This window comes from Electrophorus electricus, chromosome 4 (assembly GCF_013358815.1).
Source record: "Electrophorus electricus isolate fEleEle1 chromosome 4, fEleEle1.pri, whole genome shotgun sequence".
NCBI lineage: Eukaryota > Metazoa > Chordata > Actinopteri > Gymnotiformes > Gymnotidae > Electrophorus > Electrophorus electricus.
In genome coordinates, this window is record NC_049538.1 from 22,030,427 (window position 1) to 22,046,056 (window position 15,630).

General features: G+C 45.7%; 1 protein-coding gene across 4 annotated transcripts in view; it reads right to left on the bottom strand.

Moving 5' to 3' along the window:
• The window catches only part of srgap1a (SLIT-ROBO Rho GTPase activating protein 1a), a 63,238-nt gene that overhangs the window by 24,638 nt on the left and 22,970 nt on the right, over positions 1-15,630 (bottom strand). For 2 of the 4 annotated variants that reach the window (XM_035525295.1, XM_035525293.1), the window contains exons 3-9: positions 14,231-14,393; positions 9,976-10,038; positions 7,680-7,748; positions 7,311-7,493; positions 6,338-6,466; positions 3,890-4,111; positions 2,980-3,081 (exon numbers count right to left, since the gene is read on the bottom strand). In XM_035525295.1, the coding sequence (XP_035381188.1) occupies positions 2,980-3,081; positions 3,890-4,111; positions 6,338-6,466; positions 7,311-7,493; positions 7,680-7,748; positions 9,976-10,038; positions 14,231-14,393 (931 nt within the window). The remainder of the gene's footprint in view (positions 1-2,979; positions 3,082-3,889; positions 4,112-6,337; positions 6,467-7,310; positions 7,494-7,679; positions 7,749-9,975; positions 10,039-14,230; positions 14,394-15,630) is intronic. The other 2 variants (XM_027009682.2, XM_027009681.2) reach the window with 1 other exon arrangement.

Consider the following 15,630-nt stretch of genomic DNA (forward strand, 5'->3'; position numbering starts at 1 on the left):
CATTCTACTATGAATTCACATTGAAGCTGATCCCCGGAAAACTTGATCGTCTGATTTTATGCTGCACTGCGGGGTCCCATGTCTAATTTCCATACAAGGAAACTCCAATCATGAAAGGGCAGGTGTCACTAATAAAAAGAGGCCATTCAGTGTATATAAATAGTATTAAAATCAAGCTCTATCAAGCTCATATGCCTTACAAGCCTTTCTTGTCTCAGGGGAAAACTAATAAAATCCAAGCTCTCAAGGATACACACACACACATTACACACACACATACACACACAGAAAGAGAGAGAGACTAAGTAACCTCCGTGGTCATTACCATCACTTATGGGCATTACCATTTTTCTGCCAATATAAGACCATAGCTTATATAACTGTATACTGGTACAGTGGGCTCATACTCATTAACTTGGGCGGGTCAGGCTAAGCCTTGCCGTAAAGCCTCCTCCTCCTGCACCAATCAATGGCAGGTGACCTCAAAATGGTAGATGACTAACTGCAACCAGTAGCTTTGTCCCATCTCAAACATTGCTGTGTTTTCTCCAGCTACCATTAGGCTGCATGACTCAGTCTCTTTTGTTTCAACCTGAACAGAAAGCCAACCACAAAGGAAAAATGCTGTTCCTTTCACCTCTGGGTAGTGCAGTTTCAGTAGTAGGCTCCACCATAGTTACCACACCTGTAAATGTACACATTTTGGATGGATGTGCATGGGGAAGTCAAAGGGAGGCCAGGCATGCCTCAGACCTCCCAACACAGAGAGCCAAACTTCAGCAAGTCACAGCAGGCAGAACTGCACAAGGAAAAAGTAGAGCAGTGTCAAATTAAAGGACCTCGAAGAGGTGCTGTTAGATAAGAAGGAGTTCAAACTCCATCAATTACATCTCTAAGTGTGGAGCCTCTGGCAGTGTTTCTCATGCAAATCCATTAGGGGACAAAAAACATTGATATGAAGAATGAAGAAGCCCTGGCATGAGTTTGAAGTCTGTGTGAAAACAACTTTAACTGTCATTAACTTTAATAGTGTTTTCATGTTTGACACACTTCATTCAGGGTTTTTTTTTTGTGTGTGTGTGTGTGTGTGTGTGTGTGTGTGTGTGTGTGTGTGTGTAAAACAGTGCCTACTTATTCACAAGAACTGTAATGATCACCGAAGAGAGAAACTCTCCCAGCTTAAAAAACATTAGATTTGATCTATTATTCATTAAAATACCAGTTACCTCTGCGGGCATCTAGATTGCACCATTTACACATGGGCTTTTATTTCTGTTCTTTTCTCCCGTAAGTTCATTTGATGTGGGAGCTGAAGCCCCTAGGCCAACCAGATCAGTGAGCACTCCTTCAGCATGGCTGGGATGGGATGTTAAACAGCAGAAGGCGGCCCGTTAGACGAGCTATCAGCAATCAGATGTTTCACACGGCTATGCGTGCAGTGCACTCAGCTGCCTGGCTTTGATGTGCCTCCCCGAGGTTTATCTCCACAAAACAAACAGATACTTCCCTCCGCGGCAGGGGGCCGGAGTGGACTCCGCATAAGGCACAAGAAGAACTTCTAGAAAAATGAAGAGTGAGAGGGTGAGACCAAGTAACAGAAAAGCAAGTGGTAAAACGAGGAGAAAGAAAGAAAGAAATGGAAAAGATGTGGAAAATCTTCACTCTCATTGAGGTCTCTAGCAAACACTATGTGTATCTTATCAAATTATTAGCTCTGTAGGGGATAAAGAATGACTTCAGAAAGAAGCTGAAATGATAGAGTCCTCAGTGCTTTCTTTGCCCATGTGTGTGATGGATTCAGAGTCATGGAGTCAGTAAATCCATTAAAGCATTCACCCTCTGTCTCTTCATGAGCTTTGTAGTGCAGTGTGGCCTTTAGGAAACAGCTGCACCCCAACTCAACTGAACAGCAACAGTGTCGGGGCAGGGGAAGACCTTGCCCTGTGTCAGGGATGCACGGTATACGCGTCCCCTGGCTGTCGAAGCTTTTCCACCAGTACTGACAGCACTGTGAGCAGAAGAAAGGAAATCTCGACTGTGGAGACTCCCCTCAGCCATGTCAGCACCCCAGGACATGCCCAGCTCTTAAGCCATGTCCCTCTGGGCTATTGCTACACTAGTCTGCAGTCAGCCCTTTGTGCTTTTCATCCTGCACGAAGCCCTGGTCAACACGTAAACGCTGACACCAGCTCAGGCCACCAGTCCTTCAAAGCAAAACATTTCAAAGGCCCATCCTGGAAGAGGCTGCCAGGATCCTAATGTCATGAAGCTCTCAGAAACAGGTGAGACAGAATCCGCAGTGAACAGCCTCCTAGGCACACAGCAGCAGGGGGATGACGCAGCCTTCTATGTGTGTGTGTTTGCCAATACACCACAAATATATGCAAGAATGCATACGCTCCATCACATTCACCATTCCCACAAAGGTGCAGAGAGACAACACTGAAGGAACAGTGAGCGGAGGGATGGAGTGACGAAGAACAGAGGAGAGAGCAGCAGGCGCTCGCCTGTAACAACCAGGCAGAGGCCTACTGGATTTTCAGCAGGCGCCTGGAAACGTGGCATGGCAGGTGATAAGAAGGCAGCCGCTCCTGAGACGAGCTCCCGGTAACGGTGTGGGAATAGAAGAACTTCCAGGCAATGTTTGGGGATGAGAGTGGAGGAGAGAGAGCTGGGCATCAGAGGACTGCAGAAACTCTATAGTTACACAACCAACCTCTGCCAAGCCCTCCTAAGCCACATGTTCAATTAGTGCTCAATTAGGCAGAGAAATCTAGTGCAATGCTGCCTCGGCCTAACGCAACAGGAAGCTATTGCGTGTGCCTTCGCTTCTGGTATCTCCACGAAAGCTCGGTAATGCAAGGGCATGCAGTGCACATCATGCACAGAGCCGAGGCCAGTGGTGTTGCTAGGTGCTAATGTTATAGAATAGAACTGTTTTCCAAGCATGGGGAAGGAGAGGCTTTCTGCCTGGCTCACCTCCTCATTCTCGATGTTCAGTGTGGCCAGGCGGGACTGTAGCTGCTGGAGGCGGAGCACCAGCTCGGCTTGCACGGGGGGCTGGGCCGTGATCTGACACACCTGGGGAGGGGGAGAGAGAGAGACGGAGAGAGATAGATAGATAGAGAGAGAGAGATAGACACATCAGTGTCCTGCTTGGAGGAAGGCCAGCATCCCCTGCTCTGGCTAGCGAGCCCAGCCCTTATGCCTGGAAGCAGTAGGGCTTCAAGCCCATCTGAACGAGTCCTGGTGCTGCTGGCTGCAGGGCTGCTTGTCGTGAAAGGACAAGAGGCACCTACTAAAAACACTTACTTAATCCAATCTGATGCTACTCATTCTCTACTGCCGCTCAAGTACTCTACCACCATAGACCAGTTGGTTGTAAACATGAACAGGCATGGTATCAATGGCCAATTAGGAAGGAAAAATATAACAGAATTGCAATAAACAAGTACACACCCTTAGGATAGAAGTACAGTGCGACTCGTTCTCAGCTCTCTGTGCGAATGTGGCTCTGTGTATTCTATATTGAAACTGGAAAAGTGTAACCATGCCTACTCTAGCTTCTCACTAACATAACTTTTTCCTCACTGTGTCGCCAGAGTTTAAGAAAAGCACAACACTGAATTTAATCATTTAAAAACCTTTTCAGTGTCTTATAACCCTAAGGGAGATGCTTTGGTTACTGTGATTTTAAAATCTGTAGGCTTGTTTAAGGTAAAAGGGCTGTTATTATGGTGTGCCATATGAAAGTATGCTCATTTACAGCATTTTCCAGTATATGAAGTATAAACAGGACTGTGTAATACACAAAAACCAGCCTTAGGTGTTTCATACAATGTGTGTGTGCACATTTGAATATGCATGAGTGAGAGATAGAGCTTCCAACCTCATCTCCCATGTGTGGCTGGAACTCAAATTTGGCTGGAGGGCAGAAGGCAGTGGGGTACATCTCCATGAAGCGCTGGCGGTCACTGCGAGGATCCAAGCTGTCCACTGCATTCTCAATTATGTCCAGCCCCTCATGACGCGAAGTCTCCAGGTTGTATTCGGCTGAGAGGTAGGTCCGAAGGGCCCGGTTCAGGGAGGCGTGGTAGCCCAGATCACAGCACTGCTCATTCCACACACACATGGCATAGAATAAACCAGAAGCGACATCAGACATTCAGTTACACACACACACACACACACACACACACACACACACACACACACACACACACACACACACACACACACACACACACATGCGCACACACATGCACATGCGCACACACTGTACTCAAACAGCATTCACATTTCAAACGTGCTAATTACCTGGGAACTTATTGTGCATTTAGTACACAAAAAGTCTCCATAACACTCCATAACATAATTTGCACTCCACTGTCATCACAAGGTATATGGCTCTATAAATTGAAGCACTAGCATCCCCCCACCACATCTGAATTATCAACGCAAGTTTGGGCACAGCTAGCGGACATTTTTAAAGCATTAGGTATGCGCCAAGCAGGGCTGTATGACTCAGTCTTAGTGGCCTTGACAGTAATCAGGTCCCTGCCTTTAACCCAGCATCAGATGACTTCATCCTGGGTGAGAGATCTACACTGCATGCACAGACTTCACTTGGCCTTGAAGGGTGATTGGTCTACAGACACACTGGTCTGGCCTGGGAGGCAATATTCATCATATTTTGTCTCTGATTCAGGCAGAGCAGAATCCTGAAGACCCAGAGCAAGCCACTGCAATCGGGACTGAAACCAAGAAAGACACAAGTGCACTTACACTGAGTAACATGACAGGAATTAAAAAGCCTGTCCGAGTATCACGACCAGCACCCCATTAAGTTTTTTTGTCAGTGACAGGTTACATATTTTTATTCTGAGTTAAATTTGCTCATTAGAGTTATAATAATAGGCTTTGTGCTTATATCTTGTTTAAACTGATTGTGTCACCGATTACACTGGAGGGAGTTTGTGTGCACTCATGCATGTGTGTGGCATCCGTGTGCGTGTATGTGTTTGTGCGCGTGTGCATGTACAAGACTGAGATCAGCCTGCTGATGTGGTTTAGCAGCACATGCTTTCAGTGGAACAGGCAGTTGAGTCATGCAGACACTTCCCCTCAGGCCTGATGGCTGAATTTAATCTTCCCTCTCCTTTTAAGTATCTCCCACCTTCTTACTTTCCCTCCCCTTTACTCTCCCCCCTCGCTCTCCCTCTCAGGCAAAGCAGCAATATCCTAGAGGCATCCGAAGTGAACGGGCCAAGCAGAGCTTGGTTCTGGCTGGCCAGGTGGAGTTGGGGGCTGGGGGGCGTTTGACCGACCACTGCTAGGCATCGAAGCAAGGTCACACTGCCATGGCCTGAAAGCCGAATGCAAACGTGTCACCCAAAAGCGCTACTTCCTCTCAGACTCCCACAGGGACGCATTTGCTTTGCAGGTGAAAAATAATATTTGACCAATGCTTGGATTATAAATAACTGATTTGGCCAGTTGGGTCTCAGGCTGCAGTACTGGGAATAGAGAGAAACAGTGCCAGGAAAATGTTCGACGGGGTCTCATGTGACCTAAAAGAGAAGCTCAAGTAATTCACAAAAATTGGGTTTAAAGGACAGACATTTTCTGTCCACACAGACAAAAAAAAATTAAAAATCGTCATGCACGAATACTTTGCAGACAACTATAAAGTATTTATTAGTTTTATAACTGAGCATGTCACAGAATTGTAATTACAGCCCTTCTAAAAGGCCTGTGGATGATAATAAGAAGAAGATCAAAATCACAGAAGCAATATGGAGTGTATGCGATTCTTAGCACTGTCCACCCACAGTACTGCAACCTCACTGCTTCTTTCTTGGGAAGTGAGTGTCACTTGTTCCCTGAATTTGAACTCTCTCCCCTCTCCCTCGACTCATTTCACAGAGACACTGTTAAACTCATCACTCCTTCCCAGCACACATATTAAAATCTCCAAAGCCTCCGGGGACTGCCTTTCAATAACAGGTCTGTACTGCTCTCTGAGGAAGAGAACCTTAAACAAAATGCAATTTCATGTGAAATGTTTGTGAAGACTCCTTTTGCTGTGTATGAAAGTGCAAGTGAAAGTATTATGAGCTTCAGTTTTAAACAGCCTGACACAGCTCTGAAGCATATACTGGGATCAAAGTGAATGCAAAAGGAAAACAAACAGATGTAGATTTACCCCAGCTGGCTGCAGTAAAAACAGCAGCCACATGGCTGTTCTTTCTGGAGCTCTATTTTAAACTGCTCTACATGTCAAGCACAGCACGTTTTAATGTAGACGTTACAATGGTTGCACTGGCTCAGTACTTACATCTATTAAGTCAGACAGGTCATGAATATAATATTTGAAGACAGAAGAATTAGTGGCTTCCAGCGTCAGCAGATACTCATTCCGAGCTTTGATCGATTTCAGCTTGTTTTCAGAGTACTTGGCCTGCCTCTGATGGGCGAGAAAAACAGAGAGAGAACACATAGATTGGAAAAGTGCATATTAAGCAAAGTCCTGCATACTGCATGCTTTCAGTTCTGGACCAAGGTAACTGGCGGATGGTTCCTTCAGGAAATACAACAAACCAGGAGTCAGAAGTAAGACATCAAAACGTTAACAAATATTTTCTGATACTATTCCGGTACTATTCTGGTGTGTTGCTGTTTCCTGGGTTTTCTCACCACCCAGCGGTAATAGTGACTTAGTCATGGAACGGCATTGGACTGAGTAATAGACCGTGACTTCCATATTTTCACTAGTCCACAGTCCCGCATTCCAGGAGGAGTCAAAGAAAGAAATAAAAGCACACTTCTTGCCAGGGCTATACAGCCATTAGTCACAGGGTCTAAGGGAATGCAGGCCAGCTTGAAGCATTGCCTTCTCACTGAAACGCTGGTTTTGTGGAGGACAAGGCCTGCCATCTAAAACAAGTCTAGCCTCAGTGACATCAACGAAGGAGACGAGAAGAACATGAATAGCATTCATATATTTAGTTGTGGTAAGAGAAAAAAATTTGTTATTACTAAAGGGTTAAAAAAAAATGTATCAACTAAGCACTGAGGCGGTTTTGGTTTTGATGTATCCTCTAAATACTGCTATATGATGTTCAAACTGTATAGTGTGAGGATATTTATACAGTTCTAAATTCTAAAGTTCTCTAAACCTTATTGGCCCAATCCCTGTTGAGGTCATCCTCAACAGGGATTGGGCCAATCAGAGTGGGGGAAGCCAAGGCCAGATGAGCCCCCAGGAGAGCGTGGGGAAGTCTGGAGTGAGGCGTGCTGGCGACCAGTACCTTCTCCTTCATCTTCTCAATCTTCTTTACAGAGCTGCGCCTCTGGTGCTTGTCCTCGGATCGCATGCTGAGCACGGGGTCTCCAGAGCGGATGCCCTGCCGTTCCTCCTGTCTCTCAAACTCCTTCAGCTTGCTCTCCGCACTGATGCTCTCCGTGTGGTACATGTGGTAGGTTTTCATCACCTTGAGAGGGTGAGGGGTGGGAGTCAGAGGTCAAAGTTTAAGCCAGGTCATCCACACTCGAGTGCCACAATTTATTGCCTTCGAGCTGATGCGTATTTGACGGTGCACTTCTCACACTTTTAACTGTCCTGCCTCTACAGCTGCAGGCATGTTTGTATGAGTGCGAGCGTGTGTATGACAGCTTACATTCTTAAACACTCCTTGAAGATCACCAAACCACATGTTTGCCTGACCTTCAAGTGCCATCACAGTCAGCTTGGGGGGGGGGGGGGGGGGGGGGGGGGGGGGGGGGGGGGCGGGGGGGATGAGAGAAATGCCATGCATAGAATTACTATACAGTGTAGAGTTACTGTAACCATACACAGACTGATATTCCCATTTCATTCCTATTTCCCCCTCCAGCCATATGAGAAACAGTATATCCCTAACGAGCCACAGAGGGACTCCTCATTTCCCTCTCAGCCATGCCATCACCCCAGGCATCTCAAGCAGAGAAGAGGCAACATGTCACCAATCTGACTGATGATACTGCCTTCAGGATCTCAGGGATGAAGGGAGATCCCACACATACAAAGCCATATGGTCATAGTCACAATGTGCTCCCAAAGCTGTTTCCTACTGTGTGAGTCATTGTTATTGTTAGTGGGCTATTAGCAATGCTAGAATGACTTCAATAACATGCATTAGGATATGACTCAGAGAGTATGAAGCAGGTATCAAGAAGTTAATTATGCCAATGTAAGTAGCTTTAAATGGAACCAAGAATGATATGTGACAGGCATTCAGACAGACGGTGTGTTTAATTGCCATAATGACGCTTTAAAAATAATAAAAAACATTTTATGAAAGCTAAGAGTATGGGGAATATATTACAGGACAAAAGAACCTGAAAAATTATCTGAAAAGGCTGAAGGCGAGAAATGTCAAAGATTTTTAACTTAGTTTAGATTAAATATTAAGTTTAACGTTGGCTGTGTTGATGAGCTTTCAGGTCTTCTGCTCTGTCTCCATAAAGGTATTGACCCAAGAGCAGTGAAGGGTCAGAGAGGGTCAGGCCGTGTCAAAACCACTGCACCGAATCACCATAATCATAATACATGCTACACTAAACCCTCAAGCAGACTCAAAACACAGCCTACCTATAAAAGGGCCATCAAAACAAACCCGCTCAGTAGACATCTACAGCAGACATCTTTACTGCCTCTCTTGTCCAGAGCTGTGTAATTGGAAACATGGTGGCTGACCAAACCTTGTGCCTCACTCTCCACTTACTGTACTGGAACTGTGTTTATATTTCTCATTTTAGAATGACCAATTTTAGCGATGGCAAGACCTGTTATTTAACTAGCTGTGGCTGTGCCTGAATTGAGGGGGAAGGGTTTCTGATGCAACAGCCCCAGGGGAGTGCTTCCTTTCCAAAAGGTTAAGACAGGTCAAAGAGGAGATGTCACGCTACTCGAAAACCAAGGCCCTCCAAAATGACTGCAAAAGCAATAGTAATGCAAGCAATGCACTCAAAGAAGCACAACATGAAGGAAGCTTCCATGTAACAACTGAGGTGCTGCAGTGTTCTTGCAATCTTCCACCGGCAGTTAAGATAACTGAGCAGAACGGCCTCATGTGAAGGAAAATTATGAAGTCCCTGAGAGTGAAGGAAACAAAGCCCGTACACCAAGGCAACACGTCTATGGTGACAACACAGGCGGGCCATTCAAGGCCAGAGGAACAATATCCAAAGCTACAAGGTCACAGGAAGCACTTTATCTGCTCTGCTCAACAGCCGTGATACTGATTTATTGCTGCGCATTACTTGACTGTGGACGTCTGTGAGCTGGGTCAGATACAGAGGCGGTAGAGTGCAGCCCAATGGCTGCGGTGTAAGCTGCAACCGCAGGTAAATGGATCCTTTCAAATTATGGCGCTCATTTAACAGTGAATTACAGTCAAGTGGCGTATAAACAAAAGGCTGGGCTTGGATTCCTTAAAGCCAGCACTCAGGGAGGGACACGGACGTCTGAGCGTTGCCGGAATAATAAGCCAGCATCACGTAATTGTACAGCTGTCAACGTTACAGGCCAACAAACACGGGGGCCTGTTCGTCTGTGCACAAGTGCCTTATAAGAACGTTAGCATGCAAGCGCATCTGGTAGGGAGAGAGGGACAGAGATACATGTCTTTTTATGGTGCAGAGAGGGATGCAGTTATTAATGCTCATAGCTGCTCATAGCCTGGGGTTAGAGCCAGCTGGGTCCTAAGACCACACCAGCTCTGTTGAGAGGGGCAGGTAAGGCTGGCGGTCATCACGGCCATCCCTACGCAGAAAGGAGTATGATCTCATCTGCTGGCTTACGTGGACTGTTGCCTTGCCAACTATAAACGTCTGAATGGCAAGTATGTGTTCTTAGAAACAGATGCAGAGCACGGGCGGTTGTGACAAGCAGGTTAGTAGTGAGACAGTGGTGGAAGCTATCGTAACACTCACCGTGTAGAGCTCATTGAGGACTTTCATCAGATCCTCCTGCAGCTGAAAGGTTATTTCTTTACTCTAGAAAGAGGGGGAGTCAGAGACATGGAAAGAGAAGGAGAGAAAATAAAAGAATTTGTTATCAGCCCTCTTCACAGCAACTGACAGAAGGTTTGATACAGCTGCTTTGTCCTTGGTAAATCAAACAGAACAAAGCTCTCAACATGGTTTGTGTGTGTGTGTGTGTGTGTGTGTGTGTGTGTGTGTGTGTGTGTTCTCACGGAAGGTGCTTAATGAGACAAACAATGACCTGTATCACCCGGTCCAACTGATGCAAGTACACATATTCAATCAGCAGAACTGATAAATGTAGAACATTTCTACATTCATTATAACAATAAATCAGTTAAAACAGTGAAGCCAGGCTTTGCTGTTTGTCCCAGGGATTAATTTTCACTCCACAAGGAGCACTTATCTAATTGGCATGTGCTAGTATGAATTGAAATTGAAATCTGATTTATAACTCAACAGTGCATATTCTGACAGAAATAAAACACTACAAAACAAATGAGTACAGCCACCAGCCACATGCCTTCAACACAGAAACAAACTAAAACACCTGTACATGCCAGGAGCCCACTACTGAAAATTTAATTCAGTTCAGTTCAGTTTTAGTCATAGTGCTGTTAACAGCTACAGTCTCAAAGCAGCTTTACAAGAGCCAGGTCTATATACCTAATAAGCAAGTCAAAGGAGAGAATGACAAAGCAAAAAAACAAAAACATACTGAACAAGTCACAATGAACTTCAAACTACAACACTATTATGAAACATCATTCAAGCACAGGTGCTCAGGCTTACACTGGTTTTGGAGATTTGCTGCACCAAACATCAGCTGGTGTGTCTGAGCAGTGCTGCAGGGAGGTCTTCCTGCTTTACACCGTACTCCAGTCTCTCACTAACCCTATCAAGAGCTACACTCAGCCAATTCTGATTACAGCCTTTCCCAGCAAATGGTGAAGGAGTCAGCATGTCAGTTGCTCCTCTACTGTCATGAATATATCTCCAGGCCAGACCCTTCTAATAACATGGGTAAACTCGAATGATCCTCCGTTTGTTCCATGACTAATTATCTTTTTTTAAACACAGCTGTGTTGTGAAGGTTTGGTCTATGTCAGGCACCTCGGCAAACTCTGTAATTTAAAGCTAGGGTTTCAGAACATAAGCATACTGCGGGTACCACGTGTCACATGGAGGTCAGAAGTCCAATCCACGTAAATATCTGCACCCCTCCTCATGCAGCTCTCGCCCTCAGTTTCTCAGGTTTACCTGTGTGCAGGTGAGTGTTGGGTGTGAAGCGTCTGTCAGCTCCAAGCACTCAGCCATGCAATAGCCTGACACTTCCTCTCAATGACATCATATACCTCATGCAAGCATGTTGGCAAAGTCAGGAGTGGGAGGAGCTTAATCACAGTTCTGCGCCAGGGCCCCCGCGTTTCCTCGGCCTGACCCCAGATCAGGCACCTACCTGCCCTCCCTCCACCTCCCCTGTCGGCCAGCCAGTGGCACGCAGCGAGTGAGGGGTGTGCAGCAGACCAAGGTGGCTGAGCCTATTTAAGTGGTCATGCATCCCAGCTGTGGAAGCAGGGGCAGGGGTGGCGAAGGGCTGGGCTGTTGCACGCGCGTCCTGCAAGCTACTGGATGGAGCTCCTGGTGTGAAGCTGACTATGAAGTCAGCGAACACACCATGCACCACCCTTGACTAATGGACTGCAAAAAAAGTTGATGGGTCAGCACTTACCAAGAAGACACAATGGTTTACTATGCTTTTAAAAGCAGGACCAGAGCAAAGACGATTCTGGACAATTCTCCAGCAAAGGCTGGCAAGCTTCATCCTAAATGTCTACATAATACAGCAGCAAAGTGCTAACGGGGGCAGATGCTAAGCCAGAATCACAAATCACATAGCCAATCACAAATCAGTGCAGGTCAAATGTTCAGCACACAGTCACTTCCTCAAGCAGGGAATGGCCTATATACTGGAGAGCCATTTTACAAATGAGGTGTTCAACCACTGGTACTGCTTAAGTGCTTCCTAAAATCTATTGTACCCAATGCCTTTTTAGTGTCATACTGCAACAAAAAAAAAAGGAACAAACAAACAAACAACAACAACAACAGAAGAACTTTCTTGTTCATATTTGCTTGCATTTGTGCTTGAAATGTACATGATACCAATTACTATCTTACCTCCTCATAGCAATTTACAGCCACAAAACCCACATGTAATCAGTGATTACAATGACTAAATATTATTTGCTGAAACAAGGCTACTGGAAATTAATCTGCAAAAACAATTTGGATTTAAAAAGTGTTTTTGCTGTTTTTTCGACTCAGTTCTAAATCAGCTCTTTGTTGGGCTTGGGAAACTGAGGAAAATTCACCTTCAGTTCCCACTGGAACACTGCTTTCATAAATCACCCACCAGTGTGGAGAATGCTAGTCGAATAATTAATGAACACCAAATGCTCCCTGTCCAACCAAGAAGGAATTTCACACTGGAAATGTGCTTCTGCCAGGGTTGCGCATTCCAGAAATGTCAAGCTCCATTTGAGGCTGAATTAAGGAATACAGAATTTACCTTTTGTATGCATACTGGGACGCATAACTTTCTATCACCTCAGTGACTGTATAGCGCAGTATACTATATACTACTATATAGCACAGTACACTAAATGTCTGACAGCACTAGTATGTACCTTTGGGGTTGATCTCTACTTCTCAAATCAGAAGCAGCTTTTGTTTTGTGTGTTGGCCACTACACAATCAAAAACAACTTTTAGAGAGGAACCTTTTCAGAGGAAAAGGTAAAATTGTAAAATAAAGGGCAAAAATAAATAAAAGGATGAATAAAATTTGTTTGCCAATTTGCAACATCCTCAAAACCCTTTATTGTGCTTATACACCACTCAGCACACAGCAAGTTACAAAACACCTACTTAGAATCTCTGACAACAATGTTGCCTTTAATGCTTAGAATATTAGCACTCGTGTGTGAGCGTGGAGGACGTGTGGGGGTGAGAAGAAGGGTATGTGGGTGGGGCTCATAACTGAAACCACGTCACGATCAAAGGTACAATGTCACTGATTACAGACCACGGCACATTAACCCCGCTAGGAATGACTGACCCTCACAGGCAAAACCTTCAGGGGTATAACCCAGAGAGTGGGGAGAGAGAGAGAAAAAGAGAGCGAGAGAGAGAGAGAGAGAGACATCAGTCTAGAAGTCAACAGTCAACAAACATTGTGGGTTAGTGTCATGACTCATGAGTCATGAGGAGCCTGAGAGCTCTCCTTTATTGGGGCTCCAGTATCAGGCACTCACAGTGCTGAAGAACAGCTGTGCAACACACACGGCACATCTGCTGCTCTGTCATAGCAGGTCGTTCAGCATACACAGTAATAACCACTGTCCCATCATGTGTGAACCTGTAGCAGAAGCGGAACGCCTGCACGGGTGGTACCATTTTTACATTCCCAAGATAGCCACCCCTCCAAATTCAGGGCCTCACAGGAGAACGCCCCAGAGGAACCCCTCAGTTAGCCTCGCCTGAGAACAGCCATCTCCCTCTGACATCTAGGCCTTGTAATTTAGCTCTTAGGTGGCCTAGGGCAACTGGGCTGTGTGAGAGGGTGTGCTCAGTGTGGGAGTCTCCACCCGCCCCCTGCCCACACAGGGCCACGCCGCCTCAACCAGCATGCTGCAAGGATCAAAAGGTCTGAGTGGCCTGACATTAGGGCTTCCCTCCAGGGGCCCTATGGAGTACGACCACAGCATGCCATTTGGCCGGATCCACCCTGTGGGTCTGGAGAGGCGTGGAGACTGCGCATACCCCAGAACCCCCAGTCGGCCCCACGCTGGGCTTTAGACAGGGATGACTGCAGAGAGGGCAGCTGTGCCCTGCATGGAGCTGGCATGGGGCTGGCTATAGAGCACACAGAGGGATATGGTGAGAATTACTTAAAAAAACAAAAACAAAAAAAAAAACCACACAAACAAAAGGAGGAATTACAGTGGGAACAAATTGCAGCGGACGCCTGTCCCAGGGCACACGAGGCCATATTTGGACATTTGAGAGCAGATTTGACGACCAATGATTTCCAAGAAACAGAAAGTCCTCAAAGAAGCACAAGGTTTTTACATGTCTCTGATCTGGCCAAGGGCAGAGCGTGAGGAAGAGGCGAGAAGAGGTGGAGGGGAGGTGGGCCCAACCTTCTTGAGCAGGCGGGTGGAGTCCTCGCTGATCTGCATGAAGCGCATGATGACATTGTTCAGGTAGATGTCACTGAGTGTGGCATGGTCTTTGCTCTCACGCCGCACCTGGTTCAGCAGCAGATACCAACAATTCACAGGGGACAGAAGGTTCTGGTCTTTCCTGTCAAAGAGAGAGAGAGAGAGAAAGAAAAAGTAAAAAACATCAGTAAATTAGATCCCACTGTCAAAGGCTGTGGTGTTAGTGCTCCTGCAGGCAGACAGGTCTGTCTGTGTATCGAGATTAGGATCTGTGGTGTTCCTGTAGGTGGAAGGAGCCCACTGACAGTTCTGATGGAGTTCTCTGTGCACCTTTCCTCATCCATCCTAAGGTTTTATGAGAGCTTCAAGTAGATCTGCCAGTATTTCACAGGCACTTTCAACTCCTCCATTTAAGTGTTAAATATAACCTCATCATTTTTTTCCCCTCTTTTAAATCCTTTTTTTAAGTCGAATTAATTCATATTTAAATCAACTATATTTATATAGTTTAGATTCCATTTAAATACCTTTTAGTGTAACCTTTTATTTCTTTTTTTATTTGGGCAAAAACCTTTCTGTGGTGTCAGTTCTTCAGTATTTTAATTTCATATGTTTATGTAAATCACTTTGAATTGCCTATGTGTATGAAAAGTGCTATACAAATAATCTTGCCTCGCCTTCCCTTGCCTAAGTGCTCTATAAAGCAATTTTAAGTCAAGTCAAGACCAGGACATAATTAGAAAACAAAGTTTTGTTGTCCTTTGAACTGAAGGTAGTCACTGGTTGAACTTGAGAAGTCACTGGTTATACTGAAGGCAAGGAAAAGCCAAAAGTAACATCCAAAAATAAAAGATAAAAGCTCACACTACAGTTTAAAGCTGGTCTACCTTAGAGGTCGAGGTGCAGCAGTTGTGTGATACGTGCTCTGGGTCTAGGGCCACTTCCACAGGGTAATGTAAAGCAGAACTTTAATATGGCAGTACTGAGGAAGGAGGCTGGCTTGGAGGGACAGGAAGCAGCCTGGGGCTCTGCTGTCCTTTTTACTGCCTATAAGCTGTCCCTCTCTATTGCCTCTCTGCTGCTGTCTCCCTTTACATCGGCCTGTAAAACAGGCAGTACGTGTCAACACAGCAGCTGAGGGCCCACTGGCCAATCCGTGGCCCAGCCCTGAACTGCATGACACGGACATCCACATGCCTTGCAAACAGTGTGAAAGAATGAGACAGAGAGAGAGAGAGACAGACAGACAGAAAGTGAGAGACTGAGTAAGAAAGAGAGATAGAGAGCAACAGTGTGAGAGACAGGGCAAGAGCATGAAAGAGTGCGAGACAGAGAGGGAGAGAGAGACTGGAACCTGTTTCCTGAGTAGCCAAGGAAAA